General features: G+C 43.5%; 1 protein-coding gene across 1 annotated transcript in view; it reads right to left on the bottom strand.

Annotated features, from left to right (window-relative positions):
• ccdc30 (coiled-coil domain containing 30) overlaps positions 1 to 17,781 on the bottom strand; it is a 161,813-nt gene that overhangs the window by 19,351 nt on the left and 124,681 nt on the right. The window contains exons 22-25 of the mRNA XM_048561449.2: positions 17,538 to 17,703; positions 10,761 to 10,882; positions 7,232 to 7,373; positions 1,046 to 1,182 (exon numbers count right to left, since the gene is read on the bottom strand). Of these exons, the coding sequence (XP_048417406.2) occupies positions 1,046 to 1,182; positions 7,232 to 7,373; positions 10,761 to 10,882; positions 17,538 to 17,703 (567 nt within the window). The remainder of the gene's footprint in view (positions 1 to 1,045; positions 1,183 to 7,231; positions 7,374 to 10,760; positions 10,883 to 17,537; positions 17,704 to 17,781) is intronic.

Below are 17,781 nucleotides of genomic sequence, written 5' to 3' on the forward strand. Positions count from 1 at the left end.
GAGCTTTTATAATTTGACACTATGGAACACGGAATCAGCGAGGGCTAACCCTGCGAAAGCAACTCTCCCCTCCCATTCACCAACGACTTGCCCCCACACTGGCAGAGCTCACTTTACTGACCTTCCCCTGCCACATACACCTCCTGACCCTGATCCTATTTAACTTGGTTCTAGGGTGACACCCACTTGTGGCTCCTGTTTGGGTGCAGTTCCAGCACAGGTCATTGGTCTTGGTGGCACTGCTGTGACCAAAGAGCAGTCACTCTTGCAATTGATTGGTAGCACTTGTAAACCAGATCTAACTGCTGAATGAGCCAGAAACACTGACAACAGGAAATTAATTCTTAATTGCCATATATTTGGAATAGAACCTCTGGAAATGGCCAAGGCAGGTTGCCTCCAGTTTTCTGACCTGTTAGGGCCCCCACTACTCTATCGAAATTCAGCTTATTGTTTTTGAGCATAACAATGGCCTGAGGAAGTTGTAAAATAAAGCTAAACGAGTAGAAATGAAAGAAAAATCACTTCAGAGTAAGACAGAAACACACAAATTAAAGTATTTTTCCTAAAAATAAAAATAAACTTGACAACCTAGAACTCATTTGGTGTGTGGGAGTTCTCTGTAACTCACTGTCACAATTTAAGACTGTCTAAACTAGACAAAGAGCACTTAAAAGCAACTCGAAGGCCAGGTCTGCATATGAATGTTGTAGTACAAGAGATATTTTGGATTATATCAAAGCTCACCTTTGCCTGTTTCATACAGTCATGTTAGGGTTTTGAGAAGACAGTGTAACCCAACCAGTCCCACTGATAATTTCTACATGGACAAGTTGTATGTGAGAAGTGTGCATTCCCAACTCTGGTGGAACTTTGGAATGGCAAAAAAAATGTTGGTGATCTGGCCAGTTAACCAGGTTCAATCCTACATTACTCCACAGCTTGCCAGATTTCAAGGCTCCTGTTTGCAATTTTACCTCTCTTGCACACACAGAAAAATAAACTTTCACGAAGGAGATTCTAATGCACAGGAGAATGCAGGTACCTGTGCTTTACATTGCAGACAACTGAATTGTTGTTCCGCACAGCATCCTCTTGCTCACTCAACTGTTGTAGAAGCTCTCTTTTCTCAACAAGAAGCAGATCATTTTCATATGTGACCTTCATGTTCCAGGCATGTTCCTGTTAATTGGTGAAAAGAAACAATATGAGCGTGAATTGTTGTCCTATTTTTTAGACTGTTAATTTTTAGAATAAATTCTTAATGCTTGTTAAGAGCATTGGTATTAGTGCTGGGAAATTAAGCAACTTTCAAACACGGCAACAATGTCAGAATCACACAGGTTAGGTGCAGAGTAACGCTCACTTCTAACTATCAACTGGCAAGTATTCCCAAGTCAGCTACATCACAGGTTACAAACAAAATAAAACTTCCTCTATTAGCAGGGAAATTAATGATTTTATAACCTATTTTGTGTTATGGCCACAAGTCAACAAAAATTAACATGTCCTTAAAATCAAACACAACAGCCTTTTGTCCAAGAGTTCATCAACAATGCAGGTTGCCAGTATTCTTCCTAGATTTTTTTTTACTGAAACAGAATATGTTTAATCCTCGAAGTTGTTCCTCCCCTCCTGAAGATGCAGAGGCATGCTGGGGAAGGGTTTGACATTCTTTGGTACCAAGTCGTTATTCTCCTTGATCAAGAGAAAGAATGTCAACAAAATTTAAATATTGGGAAATGGAAAATATAATTCATATCTGTCCTCCCTCCCATTGGCATTGTGCCCAAGTACAGTATTGCTGATCTGGCTAAGTCAGTTAAGTCAGCACAGTACATGGATATTAGTAAAGTCTTCTTGCTAATATGCCCTTGAAACTCATGGTACCTTCACTAATTAAGAACTGGATGGAGTAGACAGATATTTTTCCGTTGAACTAAGGAAGGCTTATCATGGCCTGAGAAATCTCAATGCTCAATATAGTAATGACAGTTTAATGTGCAAATGTGTAGCTAATTGCACGCAAAATTCTCGAATAAAACAGCATAGATTAAAACAGCAAAAGAGATTAAAATCAGTTAATCTGCATTGGTAACACAAAGTGAAGAAGGCATACTCATTAGAGGAACTCTCTACTCTCCTTTTGACTTTAAACAAAGTTTCATTATAATTCATGAAGAATTTTTCAGATGGCAGAGTTTCCTGGACCACCACCTGTGGAGTTCTTGGCAAATGCATTCCAACTCATACAGGCTGCCCTGCAGTTGTTGGCCGGAGATGCAATTTCTATCCTTCACATGTGATGATGTCTGTCTCAGAGAGATGTGGTCAAAACTGATTGGCTGTTGGTTGAGTTGTCCCAGCAATGGACAGGACTAAAACTACAAGCAATTTCCAGATACAAGACCAGGGATACGTCAGGGTCTCAGGGTGGGGAGGGGAAGTGATGGCCTGGGAGGATGGCTGGGGAGTTGTAGATGGAGTTGTTGTTGTGGGGAGTTAATCTGCAGGTGTATCCAATGTTGAAAAGAGGCTACTGATGGAGGTACCCCAAACTCTTCCCTACTTGAGACCAGAACCGGTTGACTTCTGATTTTTTTGGGTGTCTCCACTCCTGAATTCAGGACCCAGAAGAGGGGTGCACAAAGTGCAAAACACCAAAAACACCAAAATACTCTGGAAACCAGGCTCAATGCCAGAACAACAATCATTACTGGGTAGCTTATCAATCTAATGTCTTGGATACTTCCATATAGCAATCATTAGCTAAGTAGGTCAAACTAGAATCCCAATTCCTCTTTCTTGTTTGGTCCATGTGAAGACTGTTCTGTTTCTAGTGGTCAATGTGGTGGCAAGGGCTTTCTTCACACTTGGCTGGAGTGCAAGGTAAAATTCCTGTCTCTGTGTTACGTTTACCCACATAAGCTTTCTTCCTGTGAGGTTGCAATAGAGGTTATGTCAGATGTAGACCGCTGGGATCAAGTGAATCCCTTGTGGAGTATAGGGGGTATAGGAGTATACTTAAGAGGGAAATCAGGAGGGCAAAAGGGGACATGAGACAGCTTTGGCAGGCAGGGTAAAGGAGAATCCAAAGAGATTCTGCAAGTATATTAAGGACAAAAGGGAAACTAGGGAGAGAATAAGGCCCCTTAAACATCAACAGGGCCATCTACGTGTGGAAACACAGGAGATGGGTGAGATCCTGAACAAAGATTTCTGAACAGTATTTACCATAGGGAAATGATGTGGAGATGTTGGACTGGGGCGGACACAATCAGAAGTCACTCAAATCCAGATTATAGTCCAACAAATTAAAACCTTTTGGAATGCTGCTTCTTCATCAAGTGAAGGAGAAAGGTGATGGAAAAAGACATGGAAGCTAGGGAAGATGAGGAAGGCCTTCGAAAAGGTACTGCATGGTGGACTGGTTAGTAAATGAGATTAAATGGGATCCAGGGAGAGCTAGACAATTAGATACAAATTTGCCTTGACAGTAGGAGACTTACGGTGGTGGTAGAGGGATTTTTTTCAGACTGGAGGCCTATGACCAGCAATGTGCTCCAAGAACTGGTGCTGGGAACACTGTTGTTGATACGTTATATAAACGATTTGGATGAAAATGTAGGAGACATGGTTAGTAAGTTTGCTGATGACACCAAAATTGGTAATGTGGTGGACAGTGAAGAAGATTATCTAAGAGTACAATGGTATCTTGATCAATTGAGTCAGTGGGCTGAGCAAGAGTGGATGGAATTTAATCCATATAAGTGCGAGGCGTTGCATTTTGGTAAGACAAACCAGGACAGGACTTACACAGTTAATGGAAAAGGCCTGTAGAGTGTTCTCAACCCATGTACCTAGTTCCTTGGAAGTGGCGTCAAATATAGACAGGGTGGTGAAGAAGACATTTGGTAAGCTTGCCTTCATCAATCACAGCACTGGGTACAGAAGTTGGGACATTATGTCACAGCTGTACCACACATTGGTAAGGCCATGTTTGGTATACTGCGTACAATTCTGGTCACCCTGCTGTAGAATGGATGTTGCTAAACTGGAAATGGTCCAAAAAAGATTTACAAGGATATTACCGAGACTGGAATGTTTAAGTTATGGGAGATACTGAATAGGCTAGGATATTTTCCCTGGAGCACAGGAGGCTGAGGGGTGATCTTATAAGAGTTTATAAAATCATGAGGGGCATAGACAAAGTGAATAGCCAAGGTCCTTTTCCCAGAGTAGGGGAGTCCAAAATGAGAGGGCTTAGGTTTAAATTGAGAGGGGAAAGAGTTGAAATGGACTTGATGGTACCTTTTTCACACAGAGAGTGATGCATATATAGAATGAGCTGCCAGAGGAAGTGGTACAGGCAGGTACAATTGCAACATTTAAAAAGACAATTGGACAGGCAAATGGATAAAAAAAGTTTAGAGGGATTTGGGCCAAACAAAGGCAAATGGGACTAGTTCACTTTAGGAAATCTAGTTGGCATGGATGAATTGGGCCATAAGGCCTGTTGCTGTGCTGTATGACTCTATGACTTAAAGTGTCAACAATTTATATCCTTGGCCAAGATTCCAGGCCTCTTTCTGCTTTAAGAGTAGGGCTGCCACTGAGACAAATGGGAGAATGTCAGGAAAAAGTGACCATCAGGTGGGAGGAGTGATGAGGGACTGGTGTTATTGAGTATGGGAACAACTAAGCCTGTAGTTCTGGAATACTTCCAGGTGAACACTTAATCCTCTCAGGGTGTATACATGCAGGAGACCACCATGGAATATGGATTATTTTTACTGGGCAAGCTTAAAATACATTATACAGGATCATTGAGAGGAAAACAAATGTTGCAACAATTCCAAAGGCTTCTCCAATGGAAAATATTCCCAGTTACGACAGAAAACTTGCATGAGAGGCAATAATCAGGGACATAGCAATTTTTAAACTATGAGATCATAATTTGGTTCTTTGTGATAGGATCCTGTGGCAACAAAATCATGAAATGGCTCTGCCAGATAGTTGGAATTTTTTAAAGGCTGCTCACATCAGGCAATCTTTGTCTTGATGTATCTAATTGACTTCAATTGGTACAGTTTCCAATTTAAAGAATTGTTGAAGCTGCTACATGTCAACCAGTTCCACTGAATTCCAACTGGTTTTGAGTGCCTTTCACAACTACACAAAAGTCCTTTTCGGGAGCTGTGCGAGGTACTTTTGTATTCAGTGTAATGTAGGAAATCCTGACACCCAATGTGCACTTAGCAAAATTCACAAACAGAAATGGCCAAATACTGGGAGTAGAATTGGATTTTTAGCTGCTATAAGACTGCTTCAAGGTTCAAAATGGAGTTTGTGCTGTTTGTGCATACTTTTGATGCAAAGTGTACTGAAATGCATACGAGTGCATCATTACCATGGTGCTAAGAGGCTTGGAACATAAGAAGCATCTGAACCCATGATTTCTCTCCATAGCCCCGCATGAAATGCTCCTGCTAGCCTCAAAATTGGGAGTGAGCGGGAAACAGCCCTTAAATGGTCATTAATTGCCTACTTAAGGTCCTCAGTTGGGCCAAGTGGTGGTGCAGTACCCCAGGCCTTGGCTGTACCATTGTAACATTGCAGAAAGGGTGGGAATGAGGAGGGAAACACAAAGGCCAGCCAGGAATTTGACAGCACTGCGCCGCACCCACCACCCCCCACCCCCCCAACCACCACCCCGCCCCCCCACCGCCCCCACAACCCGCCCGCCCCGGAACAAGCAACCAACAAACCTTCTGGTGGGTGAACATAAAAATTCTGCTCTCAAATCAAATAACGCTGGGTGGACCACAGCAGGTCAGGCAGCATCCATGGAGAGAGAATAAGCTAACATTTCCAGTCAAGATGACTCTGGAGTGTCAGGTGAGAAAGTATGTCGATAGTTCAGATTAAGTGATCGGAATATGAGAATGCCAGAACAACGGTGCGTCTGACTGCCGGACTGGAAGGAACAGGCAGTCCCACTGGAGTGAGGGGAGGGGAGAACCGACATGGTGACAGAGAATGTAACAAGCAAAGCTAAAACAAAGGGAAGGAATGGCTCACAATTTGAAGGTCTTGAATTGAATATTGAGCCCAGAGGGTTGTAAAATGCCTAGTCTGAAGGTTGGATGTTATTCCTCCAGTTTTCGCTGTGATTCCTGGAGCATTGTAGCATGCCATGGTCAGAAATGTGGGCATGCGAACCGGGCAATGTGTTAAAATGACCGGCTACAGGAAGATCGGGGTCATGCTTGTTCATGGACCAGAGGTGCTCTGCAGGGTGGTCACCCAGTGTGTGTCTGATTTCTCCAATGTAGAGTAGGCCACATTGGTTGCAGCAAATACAATACACAAGATTGGAGCGAGTACATGTGAAATGTTCATGTGGAAAGACTATTTAGGCTCTTGGGATGGTGAGCAGGGCGGGGGGTGAAGGGGCAGGTGTTGCACATTCTGCTGTTACATGGGGAGGTTTGTCATATTTCGGTTGATGCCACCTTCCAAACAACGCCGCTAACATAGCTTGCTTCTTCAATAATCATGGTTTCCCTCACACGGGTTGGCAGGACCCTCAACCACATCTGATCTAGCACCTGTACTTCTGTCCTTGCCCCTTCCCATCACTTGCAACAGCATGATTGCGTCCCCCTTATTCTTATTTTTCATCCCACCAGTCTCCATTCAAAGATCATTCTCCAACATTTTAGACAACTCCAGCAGAATGCCAACACCAACTCTATCTTCCGCTCACTCCCACTGTCTGCATTTTGCAGGGAATGTTCCCTCTGGGACACACGAGAGGATTCCTTGAACACCCCTCTTCCCATAGCACCTTCCCATGTAACCACTGAACTGATCACATAATCTGTACTATCAACATCCTTTCTCCCCCACCGCTCTAACCAACCACCCAACTATTACACCTCCTCCAAATTTCACTTTAGCTCTGATAAGAGTCATCTTGACTCAAAATGTTAGTTTGCTTCCTCTCCATGGATGCTGCCTGACCCACTGTGATCTCCAGCATTTTTTGTTTTTGTTACAGATTCCAGCATCTGCAGTAATTTGCTCCTACATTGTGGAAAATTCTGCTCCCTGTGTGAAAAGTCACATTTATGAAAATACAGCTCTCCTTTGTTACTACAGTGATACATGCTCAAAGCCTGGAACATGGCTTGAACACAAATATTGATTTACAAGTAAACAGACTGACCTTATCCATTAGGTTTTTCATCAATTTAATCTCACTTTCCAAGTGTTTTATTTTACCATCTCGCAGCATCACTTCACGGATAAAGATCTCTTTAGCTTTGCGCAGCTTCTGTTTGTGTCTCATCTGTTTCTCATTATACAATCTGGTCAGAAAGAAAAACAAATCATGGATTTATTTCACACCTTTCATATCTCCAGGTTCCCAAAGTGCTTCAGAGACAATAATGTCCCTTGAGAAATTGAGATATGGGTTCATACTGTACAGCCCTTGCCTTTCCCTTGCACAATGCTTTTCTTATTCTGAGTAGATTTCTCTGGACGATTTTTAAACAGGCCTTGCTTTAAGAAGAGTAAAGAGGTTGCTGGCTTGGAAACCTTTTTCTCTGACCCTTATCCCTGCCTGCATTCTCTGTAACAAAATATTGTGGAGAAATGTGTGCAACAATTTCAATGGTGGAAAGGATCCAATCCTACTCTTATGTACTTAACGTTTCAATGTTGAGATATGGCTTTAATATAAGCAAACAAAGAAGCCAATTTGCCCACAGCCAGCATGATGAACAGCAATTGCATGGTGACTAGACAACATGTTTAGGTAGTGTTCTTTGGGGGATATCTGTTGTTAAGGCCACCAGCAGAGTGTCAAAACTGATACTAAAGAAAATAATGAAAGAGAAATATCATGGTTTGGAAGCCATGGAAACTGTGCACCTAGTGTTATAGTATACTTATAAATTATGTGGCAAACTTGCTTTGAAATCTGCTTTATTGTATGTACTGGTGCTCAGCATCAACTTTGATTTCAGAAGCAGGGCTACTTGATAAACTGAGGTGCAGCTATTGCCTTCAGGAACACTTTGTTAGTGTTTTGAAAAGGTAATATGGTAATGGCAAAGATTAATATTGCACTGACAGGAATAGTCCCCGGTAGTTTGTTCAGCTGCAGGTAAGGTCAAATTGCTAGTTGATATGGATCTTTCCCAATCAAAGAGAGTCAGAAGTGAAGTATTAATAACTAAAAGAACTGTTACAGAGTTAACGTTAACTCTGATTTTTTTTCTCCATAGATGCTGTCTGGCCTGCTGAACTTTTCCAGCAACTTCTGTTTTTGTTCCATCCGCAGTTCTTTCGGTTTTTATTTAGTATTCAACTCACTGCCACATCTCTTCCAGGCACAGCCACCTTGAAGAAGATCTACTCCTCTGTCCCACAGGATTTCCATTCAAGCTTTCTTCTTGTCCACTGACATTAATTTCACTGTCGCTCCTAGTGTTTGACCAAATATTTGCCAAAACTCATTTCCACAGCCATATCACATTGCTCAGTAACTGCCCCCAGCTCAGACTCAACTCTTTCATCCCTGATGTTTTGAATCCTCTCAATGGATTCCCTTTTATTCCAATTGTTTTGAATCCTCCCAGGATCACAGATATCTCCGTAATGTTCAATGTTCCATGGGCAGCTGCTCTTGCCGCATCCTGAGATCCACACTCAGTGTCATGTGGCATTACATGCACACTCTCGACCTTTCTCTCCAACAGCATCACAACACACTGGCTCAGGGTTGCACCACTCTGCAGTTCCACTTCATCCTCTGGCTCATGCGTCATGCTAACAAGAAACTTTTTCTTTTCCTTTCAGGCATCAAGGACCACAAGATGCAACAGCTCAAAGATACCCATGGCCCTCTGGAACCTTCCTTCCCTCCCCTTGTCTCTGACTCCATCCCTTCTCCCAACTCCTTCCTGTCAGGTATTCACCATCTCTCCCAAAGTTCTGCTCTCCGATGCTGAATGTTGTGTACTCAGCAAAGGCCTTAGATTTATTCCCCTGTGTCCCCACCTTAATGAATTTTAGGGACGACACAACGTCAAACTCTTCTTCCATGGTCTTCACCTCCCTGCCCAATTCTTTGGGCAAGAGTCCTCTCCCCGTCCCACAGACCCTTCACCCAGTTCCAACACTTTCTTTCCATCTGGATCCCTCCCTCTGGCCTTTTACCTGCACTCGATCTTTTCATTAAGAACTGTCAACGTGATATTGGTCACCTCAATTCCTCTACATTGCAGAGACTGAGTGCCAACTCTTAGATACCTCCTCCTATCTTCCCTTGGGCCATGACACCACTATGACACATCAGACCATTGTATCTATTATGGTAACTGATCTCATTCACCACTGCCTCCAAGCTGATTGTTCCCCAGCCCTGCATATCTCTCTTCTACCTCCTTCCAAAAATCCACAAACAGGACTGTCCGGGCAGACCCATTGTTTCAGCCTGCTCCTGCCCCACAGAACTCATCTCTTCCTACCTTGATGCAGTCTTCTCTCCCCAATCCAATCCCTGCCCATGTACATTCATGATTCCTCTGACGCTTTACGTCAGTTTCAAAACTTCCAGTTTGCCGGTTTCAGCCGCCTCCTCTTTACCATGGACATGCAATCGCTTTACATATCCATTCTTCACCAGGAAGGTCTTAGGGGTCTCAGCTTCTTCCTGGAGCAAAGACCTGAACCGTCCCCACCTTCCTCCACTTGGCCAAGCTCATCCCCACCCTCAACAACTTATCTTTTAACTCCTCTCATTTTCTTCAAGTCAGAGGAGTGGCCATGGGTACCTGCATGGGTCCTAGTTATGTCTGCCTCTTTACGGGGTACGTGGAACATTCCTTGTTCCAGTCCTATTCCAGATCCCACCCACAACACCTTCTCCAATATATCGATGATTTCATCAGTGCTGCTTTCCCCTTTCAGGTGGAATTGGAAAAATTCATCAATTTCACTTCCAATTTCTACCCAGCCTTCCCTTTCATCTGGTCTATCTCTGACTCCTCCCCTCCTTTCCTCAACATCTCTGTTTCCACCTCTGGAGATAAACTGGCCAGAATAAAGTGATCCTGACCTTTAATACATCGTGCATATACAGCTGTAGTATGGTGCTTTGGAGCTGTGATTTGTTGATGTGATTCTTTGGAGCTCATTTTTCTTTACTTTGCGCCAGTACATGAATAACATGCCTTAACTTCAGTTACCAACTCTACAACATATAGTGTGTTTTTCTTCATTCTTTACACCATAGATCTGTCTGATTGTTGTCAGCATTTTGTTGTCCATGCCCACTAAGAATTGATTACCTTTTTTCCATTTCACAGAGGGCTGTTGCAGTTGGCAGACAGAGAAAACGTACATCTCAGGAGCCAGGGCAATATTTTAAACCAAGCCCCATAGTGCATGATTTCCCAGTGTTTTTATTTCAATACGTTCAATTGATCCAAGAATGGTGTAATTGACCTCTCTCCATTTGCTTTCTCTGATTGGACAGGAAAGGCACGTCACTTCACAACTGAGAATTACTGGTCCAGTTGCTGCTACTGAGACCAACAACATTTTCATGACTATAAATTGGCTGCCAGTCCAGATAAATGATTGTCTGAACTTTCTTATCACATAACAGGTGTTAAGGCAGGGCTCACTCCCCATTATTTCTTATATACTCCCTATCACCCCTGACAAACTACCCAATCACTCACCTCACTTGTGAATCCAATTGTTGCAGCATGTTTTGCAGCTCTTCCTTAAGTTTGACTATCTCTTGTTGGTGTGTACAAATTTCATCCATCAACTTCTTATTAGCCTTTTGATTACAGAGACTCTAGAAGAAAAACAGCTTATATTAGCAACTTTACAATTTAAGATGAGATATAATTTAGATTGGCACCAAATAATTATTTTTAATTTTTAAAAAAAGTGAACTATGGCTGGTATTTCATAGGGCAATGGTGTGCCCACCCACTGATAAGAAGTTCATGAGGAACTCTGCCTTGATTAGTTATCCAACTTTACATGCCTTCTTCAGTTAACTGTCTGCTGTAGGGATACTTTTTTTTAAGGGGCAAATTCCTACGTCCACGCGCTGCCACCCAATTGGAAAGCTGAGAGCTATTCAGTCCCAGCAGCACCTCTGGGAGTGGTGGCTCCGCAGGGACTGCAACCAAACAGGACCAACAATCATGGAGCAGACCTGGAATATGAGTGAATAGGGTTCAACTCACATGAACCACTCAGGTAGGCTAAAATAGGTAAGGCCAGAGGGGACACAAGATAGCTTAGCGTCAAGGAGAATTCAAAGAGATTTTATACGTACGTTAACAGCAAAAGAGTAACGTGGGAAGAGAATAAGGCCTCTTTTAGATCAATGTGGCAGTCTATGTGTGGAACCACAGGAAATGGGTGAGATAGTAAACAAATGTTTCCTATCGGTATTTATGGTAGAGAAGGATATGGAAGCTAGGGAACTTGGGGAAATAAATAGTGATGTCTTGAAAAGAGTTCTTACTACAGAAGAGAGGGTGCTGGAGGTCTTAAAATACAAGAAGATAGATAAATCCCTGATCAGGTGAAGCTAAAGAAGACATTGCTGTGTCTCTTACTGAGATTTTTGATGAGTCATGGGTGAGGTGCCAGAAGACTGGAGGGTGGCTATTGTATGCCATTATTTAAGAAAGGCAATAAGGAAAAGCCAGGGAACTATAGACCAGACATCCTTATGTCAGTGGTGGATAAGTTGTTGGAGGGGACTCTAAGGGACAGGATTTACATGCATTTGGAGAAGCAAGGGCTGATTAGGGGTAGTCAACATGGCTTTGTGTGTGGGAAATCATGTCTCACTAACTTGATTGAGTTTTTTGAAGAAATGACATGGAAGACTGATGAAGGCAGGGTGTCTATATGGACTTCAGCAAAGTATTCAACAAGGTGCCACATAGCAGACTGATCAGTAAGATTTGACAACATGGGTCCAACAGGGGCCAGCCAATTGGATACAAAACTGGCTTGAAGGCTGGTGGTGGTAGAGTGTTGCTTTTTGGACTGGAGGTCTGTGACCAAAGATACACCACAAGGATCAGTGATAATGGGAACTGCAGGTGCTGGAGAATCCAAGATAATAAAGTGTGAAGCTGGATGAACACAGCAGGCCAAGCAGCATCTGTGCTCCTGAGATGCTGCTTGGCCTGCTGTGTTCATCCAGCTTCACACAAGGATCAGTGCTGGGCCCACTGCTTTTTGTTATTTAAGTAAATGATTTGCATGTGAATATATGATAGAGTAGAATAGAATAGTCAAATATTGTCACTTCTATTGTTTACAAAAGCACAAGTTTTTAAGTTTTTAAAGTTTTTAAGTCGCCAGACCACAGCGCCTATATTAATAACAGAAGGCATAGATAAGAAAAATTTTTAAAAAAATTAAGACAAAGTCCATTTTAGTTTAATTCCTGGCTCCTGGGCTCTTCTTGCTACAGGACCGCAATGCTGTGCGGTAGAATACTAGGCTGGAAGCCACCACCGAAGCAGGTCATCCATGGAATCCCAGGCCGCAAGATTCCACCATCGCAAAAACCACCCAAAGGATTCTCAGGCCACCAGATGCTGTGCTGAAACCACCTCAATGACAAAGCTACCAGCAGCCTCCACTGATGTGGCAACCCACATTGGATCCCCGAGCTCAGCCCTCCACCAGCTGCCTCCTCAACACTGATCACAGAGACCTGTTCCAGGTTCACCAGTCGCAACGCCACTGTCCTCCAGGTCCCACTCCAGGCTAACCACCCACATCACCACTGTCCTCCAGGTCCCACTCCAGACTTACCAGCCACATCACCACTGTCCTCCAGGTCCCACTCCGGGCCCCCCAGCCACATCGCTACTGTCCTCCAGGACTTGCTCTGGGCTCGTAGGCCACCTTGTCCGTCAAAGTTAGTAAGCTTGCAAATGACACCAAAATAGGTGGTGCAATGGACAGTGAAGAAGATTATCTCAGACTACAATGGGACTTTGATTGGGTGAACTAATGGGCCAAGGAGTTGCAAGTGGAGTTTAATTCAGATAAATGTAAGGTATTGCCTCTTGGTAAGACAAACCAGGACAGGACTTATACAGTTAAAGGTAGTTCTCTGCGGAGTGATGCTGAGTAAAGAGACCTCTGGGTACAGGTGCATGGTTCCTTGAAAGTGAAGTTGCAGGTAGACAGGGTGGTGAAGAGGCATTTGGTATGCTTGCCTTCATTAGTCAGAACAATGAGTATAGGAGTTGGGATGTCATGTTGTAGCTATACAGAACTTTGGTGAGGCCACTTTTGGAATACCAGGTACAATTCTGGTAACCTAACTATACGAAGGATGTTGTTAAACTTGAGAAAGTGTAGAAAAGATTCACAAGTATGTTGCCAGGACTGAAGTATTTAAGATACAGGGAGAGGCTGAATAGGCTGGGGCTATTTTCCCTGTAGCATCAGAGGCTGAGGAGTGACCTTATAGAGGCTTACAAAATCACGAGCGGCATGGATAGCGTAAATAGTCATGGTCTTTTTCTTAGGGTGGGGGAGCCCAAAGCTAGAGGGCAAAGGTTTAAGGTGAGAGAGGAAAGATCTAAAAAGACTTGAGGGGTAACTTTTTCATGCAGTGGGTGGTGCATGTATGGGACGAGCTGCCAGAGGAAGTGGTGGAAGTGGGTACAATTACAACATTTAAAAGGCGTTTGATTGGTATATGAATAGGAAGGTTTAGAGGGATATGGGCTAAATGCTGGCAAATGGGACTAGGTCAAGTTGGGATGACTGGTTGGCGCAGACGAGTTGGGCTATCTTCCCATGTTCCTATGAGGTGGTGCCCCCCCCAACATTTGGTCAATTATGGGCTTCAGATAGCCTCAGGCAGGGAATGCAGAAGCTTCACTATCACCATTCTCACCACTGGTAAATACCACAGGCAGTGGGAAGGCAACAGGTTTGTTACCTTCTCATATGATTTTTTTGTCTTCTCATAAGTCTCAGTATGCTCCAAGGCCCTGTAGAATCCAGACCTTGTTTTTATTATTCTGTTGTATTTCACATAATATAATCCATCTTAGGGGTAACTTCTCATTTGTGTCTCCACCAGATTGAGAATTTTGCTTGGGAAATTGGGGAGACTAGAAAATTTACAGTTTGGAGACCTTCTCACATGATTTTTTTTGTCTTCTCATAAGTCTCAGTATGCTCCAAGGCCCTGTAGAATCCAGACCTTGTTTTTATTATTCTGTTGTATTTCACATAATATAATCCATCTTAGGGGTAACTTCTCATTTGTGTCTCCACCAGATTGAGAATTTTGCTTGGGAAATTGGGGAGACTAGAAAATTTACAGTTTGGAGAACATGATGAACAAATTTAGTTTCAAAACAATGCCTATAGTATCATCCAGGATTCCAGCTCCTGGTTGCTACCTTCATGGAAAGTCTACAAGTGCAATAACTGGATGAGGCCTGGATGGGGCTCTGAAGTGATGTCTCATAACTGAACAGTTTACCCAAACTCACTGTCTAGCATCATTAAGAATGGCCAACTTGATTAGATATCAAGGCCAGTGATCATGGAACTTAATTTTATTCAGTACTCCGCAGGGTTGTGGAGGTTCCAAAATTGAGTTCATTCAATATACAGATTAGGAGATTTCTAGATCTCATAAACATCAAGGGATTTAGGAATAATATGAAGGCAAAGGGTGGTGGGGTATGCTTCCTGATCAATACCACCTGGTGCTTGGATGTAGTGACCCTGGCAAACCATTACTTCCCAGACCTAGAGTACCTTACAATAAAATGCCGTCCCTACTACCTACTATGATAGTTCACCTCTGCCATCCTGACAGCAGAGTACACACCACCCCATGAGGAAGTGAAGAATGCCCTAGATGAGATTTACATATCCACAAACACTCTAGAGACAAAATTCCCCAAGGTCCTATTCATTATAGCCGGTGACTTTAACCAAGCTAACCTTAAGCAGGTGATGCCAAAGTACCACCAACACATCTCTTGCCCCACCAGAGGACCAAACATTGTGGGCCACGGTTACACAACCATCAAAGATGCCTACTGCTGCATTCCCTGCCCACACTTTGGAAAATCAGATAACAGTGCTGTGTTCCTCCTCTCAGCTTACAAGCAGAAGCTGCAACAGGAGAATCCTTCATGAAAAGAAGTACAGTGCTGGTCTGTGGCAGCAGAAGACCATCTCAAGGACTGCTTGGAATCGATGGACTGGACCGTGTTCAACACAACATCAAAATGAGTACGCTACCACAGTCATGGGCTTCATTAGCAAATCTGTGGAGCACTGCATACCAAAGAGGTCAATCTGAGTGTTCCTCAACCATAAACCTTGGACGAACCAGGAAGTCTGCTCCCTTCTGAAAACCAGACATGCTGCATTCAAGTCCAGTGACTCAGATCAATACAAGAAATGCAGATATGACCTCTGCAAAGCCATCAAGAATGCCAAGAGACATTACCAGATCAAGTTAGAGGCTCAAACCTACCAAACAGACTCCTACCACATATGGCATGGTCTAAACAACATAATGGGATACGAAATGAAGCAGAGCAAAATAGCAGACAAAAACACATTCCTTCCTGATGCGCTCAATGCGTTCTATGCTCGGTTTAAGCAGAATGCCAGCTGCGCAGTGATGCTTGTCCCAAAAGCCCCAGACACACCTATTCCCTCCATCACTGCTTCAGACATCAGATCGGTCTTCCTGGCAGTCAACCCAAGGAAAGCAACCGGCCTGGATGGTGTCTCCAGTTCAGCACTCAGATACTATGCGGATCAAATGGGAGAGGTATTCACTGACATCTTCAGCCTCTCCCTCCTACAAGCCGAACTTGCCAACTGCTTCAAGAAGACCACCTTCATCCCTGTACCTAAGAAAGTACATGCAACATGCCTTAATGACTACCGCTGAGTGGCTCTGATCTCAATAATCATGAAGTGCTTTGAGAGGCTGGTCATAGTCAACATCAACTCCAGTCTCCCAGCCCAACTCAATCCTCTGCAATTTGCCTACTGACGTAACAGGTCCACAGAGGATGCCATATCCCTTGCCCTATACTCATCCTTCGAATATCTGGACATCAAAGAGGTTAGACTCATGATTGTTGACCTCAACCGCCTTCAACACAGTTATCCCCTCGAGACTGATCTCAAAAGACTGATCCATGACCTTGATCTCAACTCCACTGTCTGCAACTGGATCCTCAGTTTACTGACCCACGGGCTGCAATCAGTGAAGATAGCTAACTGGACCTCCTCCACAATGACATTCAACATTGGAGTCCCGCAAGGATGTGTCCTCAGCCCCCTATTGTACTCCCTTTACACCTATGACTGTATTGCCAAATTCCGAAAGAATGTTCAACTACAAGTTTGCTGATGACACCACCGGAGTGGGACGGATATCTAAAATGATGAGTCAAAGTACAGAAGGAAGATAGAACGCTTAGTGATGCTGTGCGATGAGAACAACCTCTCTTTCAATGTTGGCAAAACTAACAAACTGGTCATCAACTGCAGAAAGAAAGGAGGAGGTCACGCTCCCATCTACATCAACGGAAGTGAAGTTGAGAGAGTGAAGAGCATCAAGTTCATCAGAATGAGGATAACCGATAACCTATCTGGACTTCCCCATAGATGTGACAATCAACAAGGCAGCACAACGCCTCTTCATCCTCAGGCTGCTCAGGAAATTTGGTGAGTCCATAAGGTCTCTCACCAAATTCTACAGGTGCACCATTGAAAGCATACTGTCCGGGTGCAAAACAAACTGGTATGGCAACTGCTCTGCCCAGGACAGAAAGAAACTACAGAAGGTGGTATGCACAGCCCAGATCATCATGGAAGCCAACCTTCCATCCATGGACTCCATTTACACAGCTGGCTGTCACGCAAAGGCTGCCAACATCATCAAAGACCCATCGCAGCCTGGTAAAGGTGTCCTACAACCTTTTCCATCAGGCAAAAGATACAGGAGCCTGAACACACACATGAGCAGGTTCAGGAACAGCTTCTTCCCAGCTGTTATCAGACTGATGAATTGACTTTATTGCCTCAAATAATGCTGATCTTGCGTGCCCCGTGTAATGTAACCTGTATGCCTCTGTCTTAGGTTTTTTTGATCTGTACATCCTTTGCTGACTGAGATCTGCCTGTACTGCTTGTAAACAAAGCTTTTTACTGTATTTTGGTACACGTGACAATAAATAAATAAATCAAACAGTGATGAGTTAGGAGAGTAATAATGATCTAGCTGATCGGAGAAGTTGATTAGAGGGGCCAAATGGCATACTCCTACTCCTATTTCCTGTTCTTACACCTGGTCAAAAATCAATTTCTTCTGATATTCAAGAAGCAACACTGATGGAAGAAAATCTCATTCAATAGGCAACACAATTAAGTGTTACTGATTGATATTTTATCTCTATGTAGCCTACCTCAGAATACAAGGCCTCCTTTTCCTCTTCCAGAACATGCATCCGTGATTCCTGTTGCTGTATTTGCTGCTCAAGGTCACATTTTCCCCGTGATAAGCACCCTTCCTTCTCTAACATTGATTTGACTTGTTTCTGGAGCTCTTCTGTGTTCTGATCTGCAAGTTTCCTAACAAGATACAGATGGAGAATTACAGACAGGGTACAAAATCTCTAACTCCCTGATCATTTTGTGGACAGTGTGAGC

The sequence above is a fragment of the Stegostoma tigrinum genome, chromosome 28 (genome assembly GCF_030684315.1).
Source record: "Stegostoma tigrinum isolate sSteTig4 chromosome 28, sSteTig4.hap1, whole genome shotgun sequence".
NCBI lineage: Eukaryota > Metazoa > Chordata > Chondrichthyes > Orectolobiformes > Stegostomatidae > Stegostoma > Stegostoma tigrinum.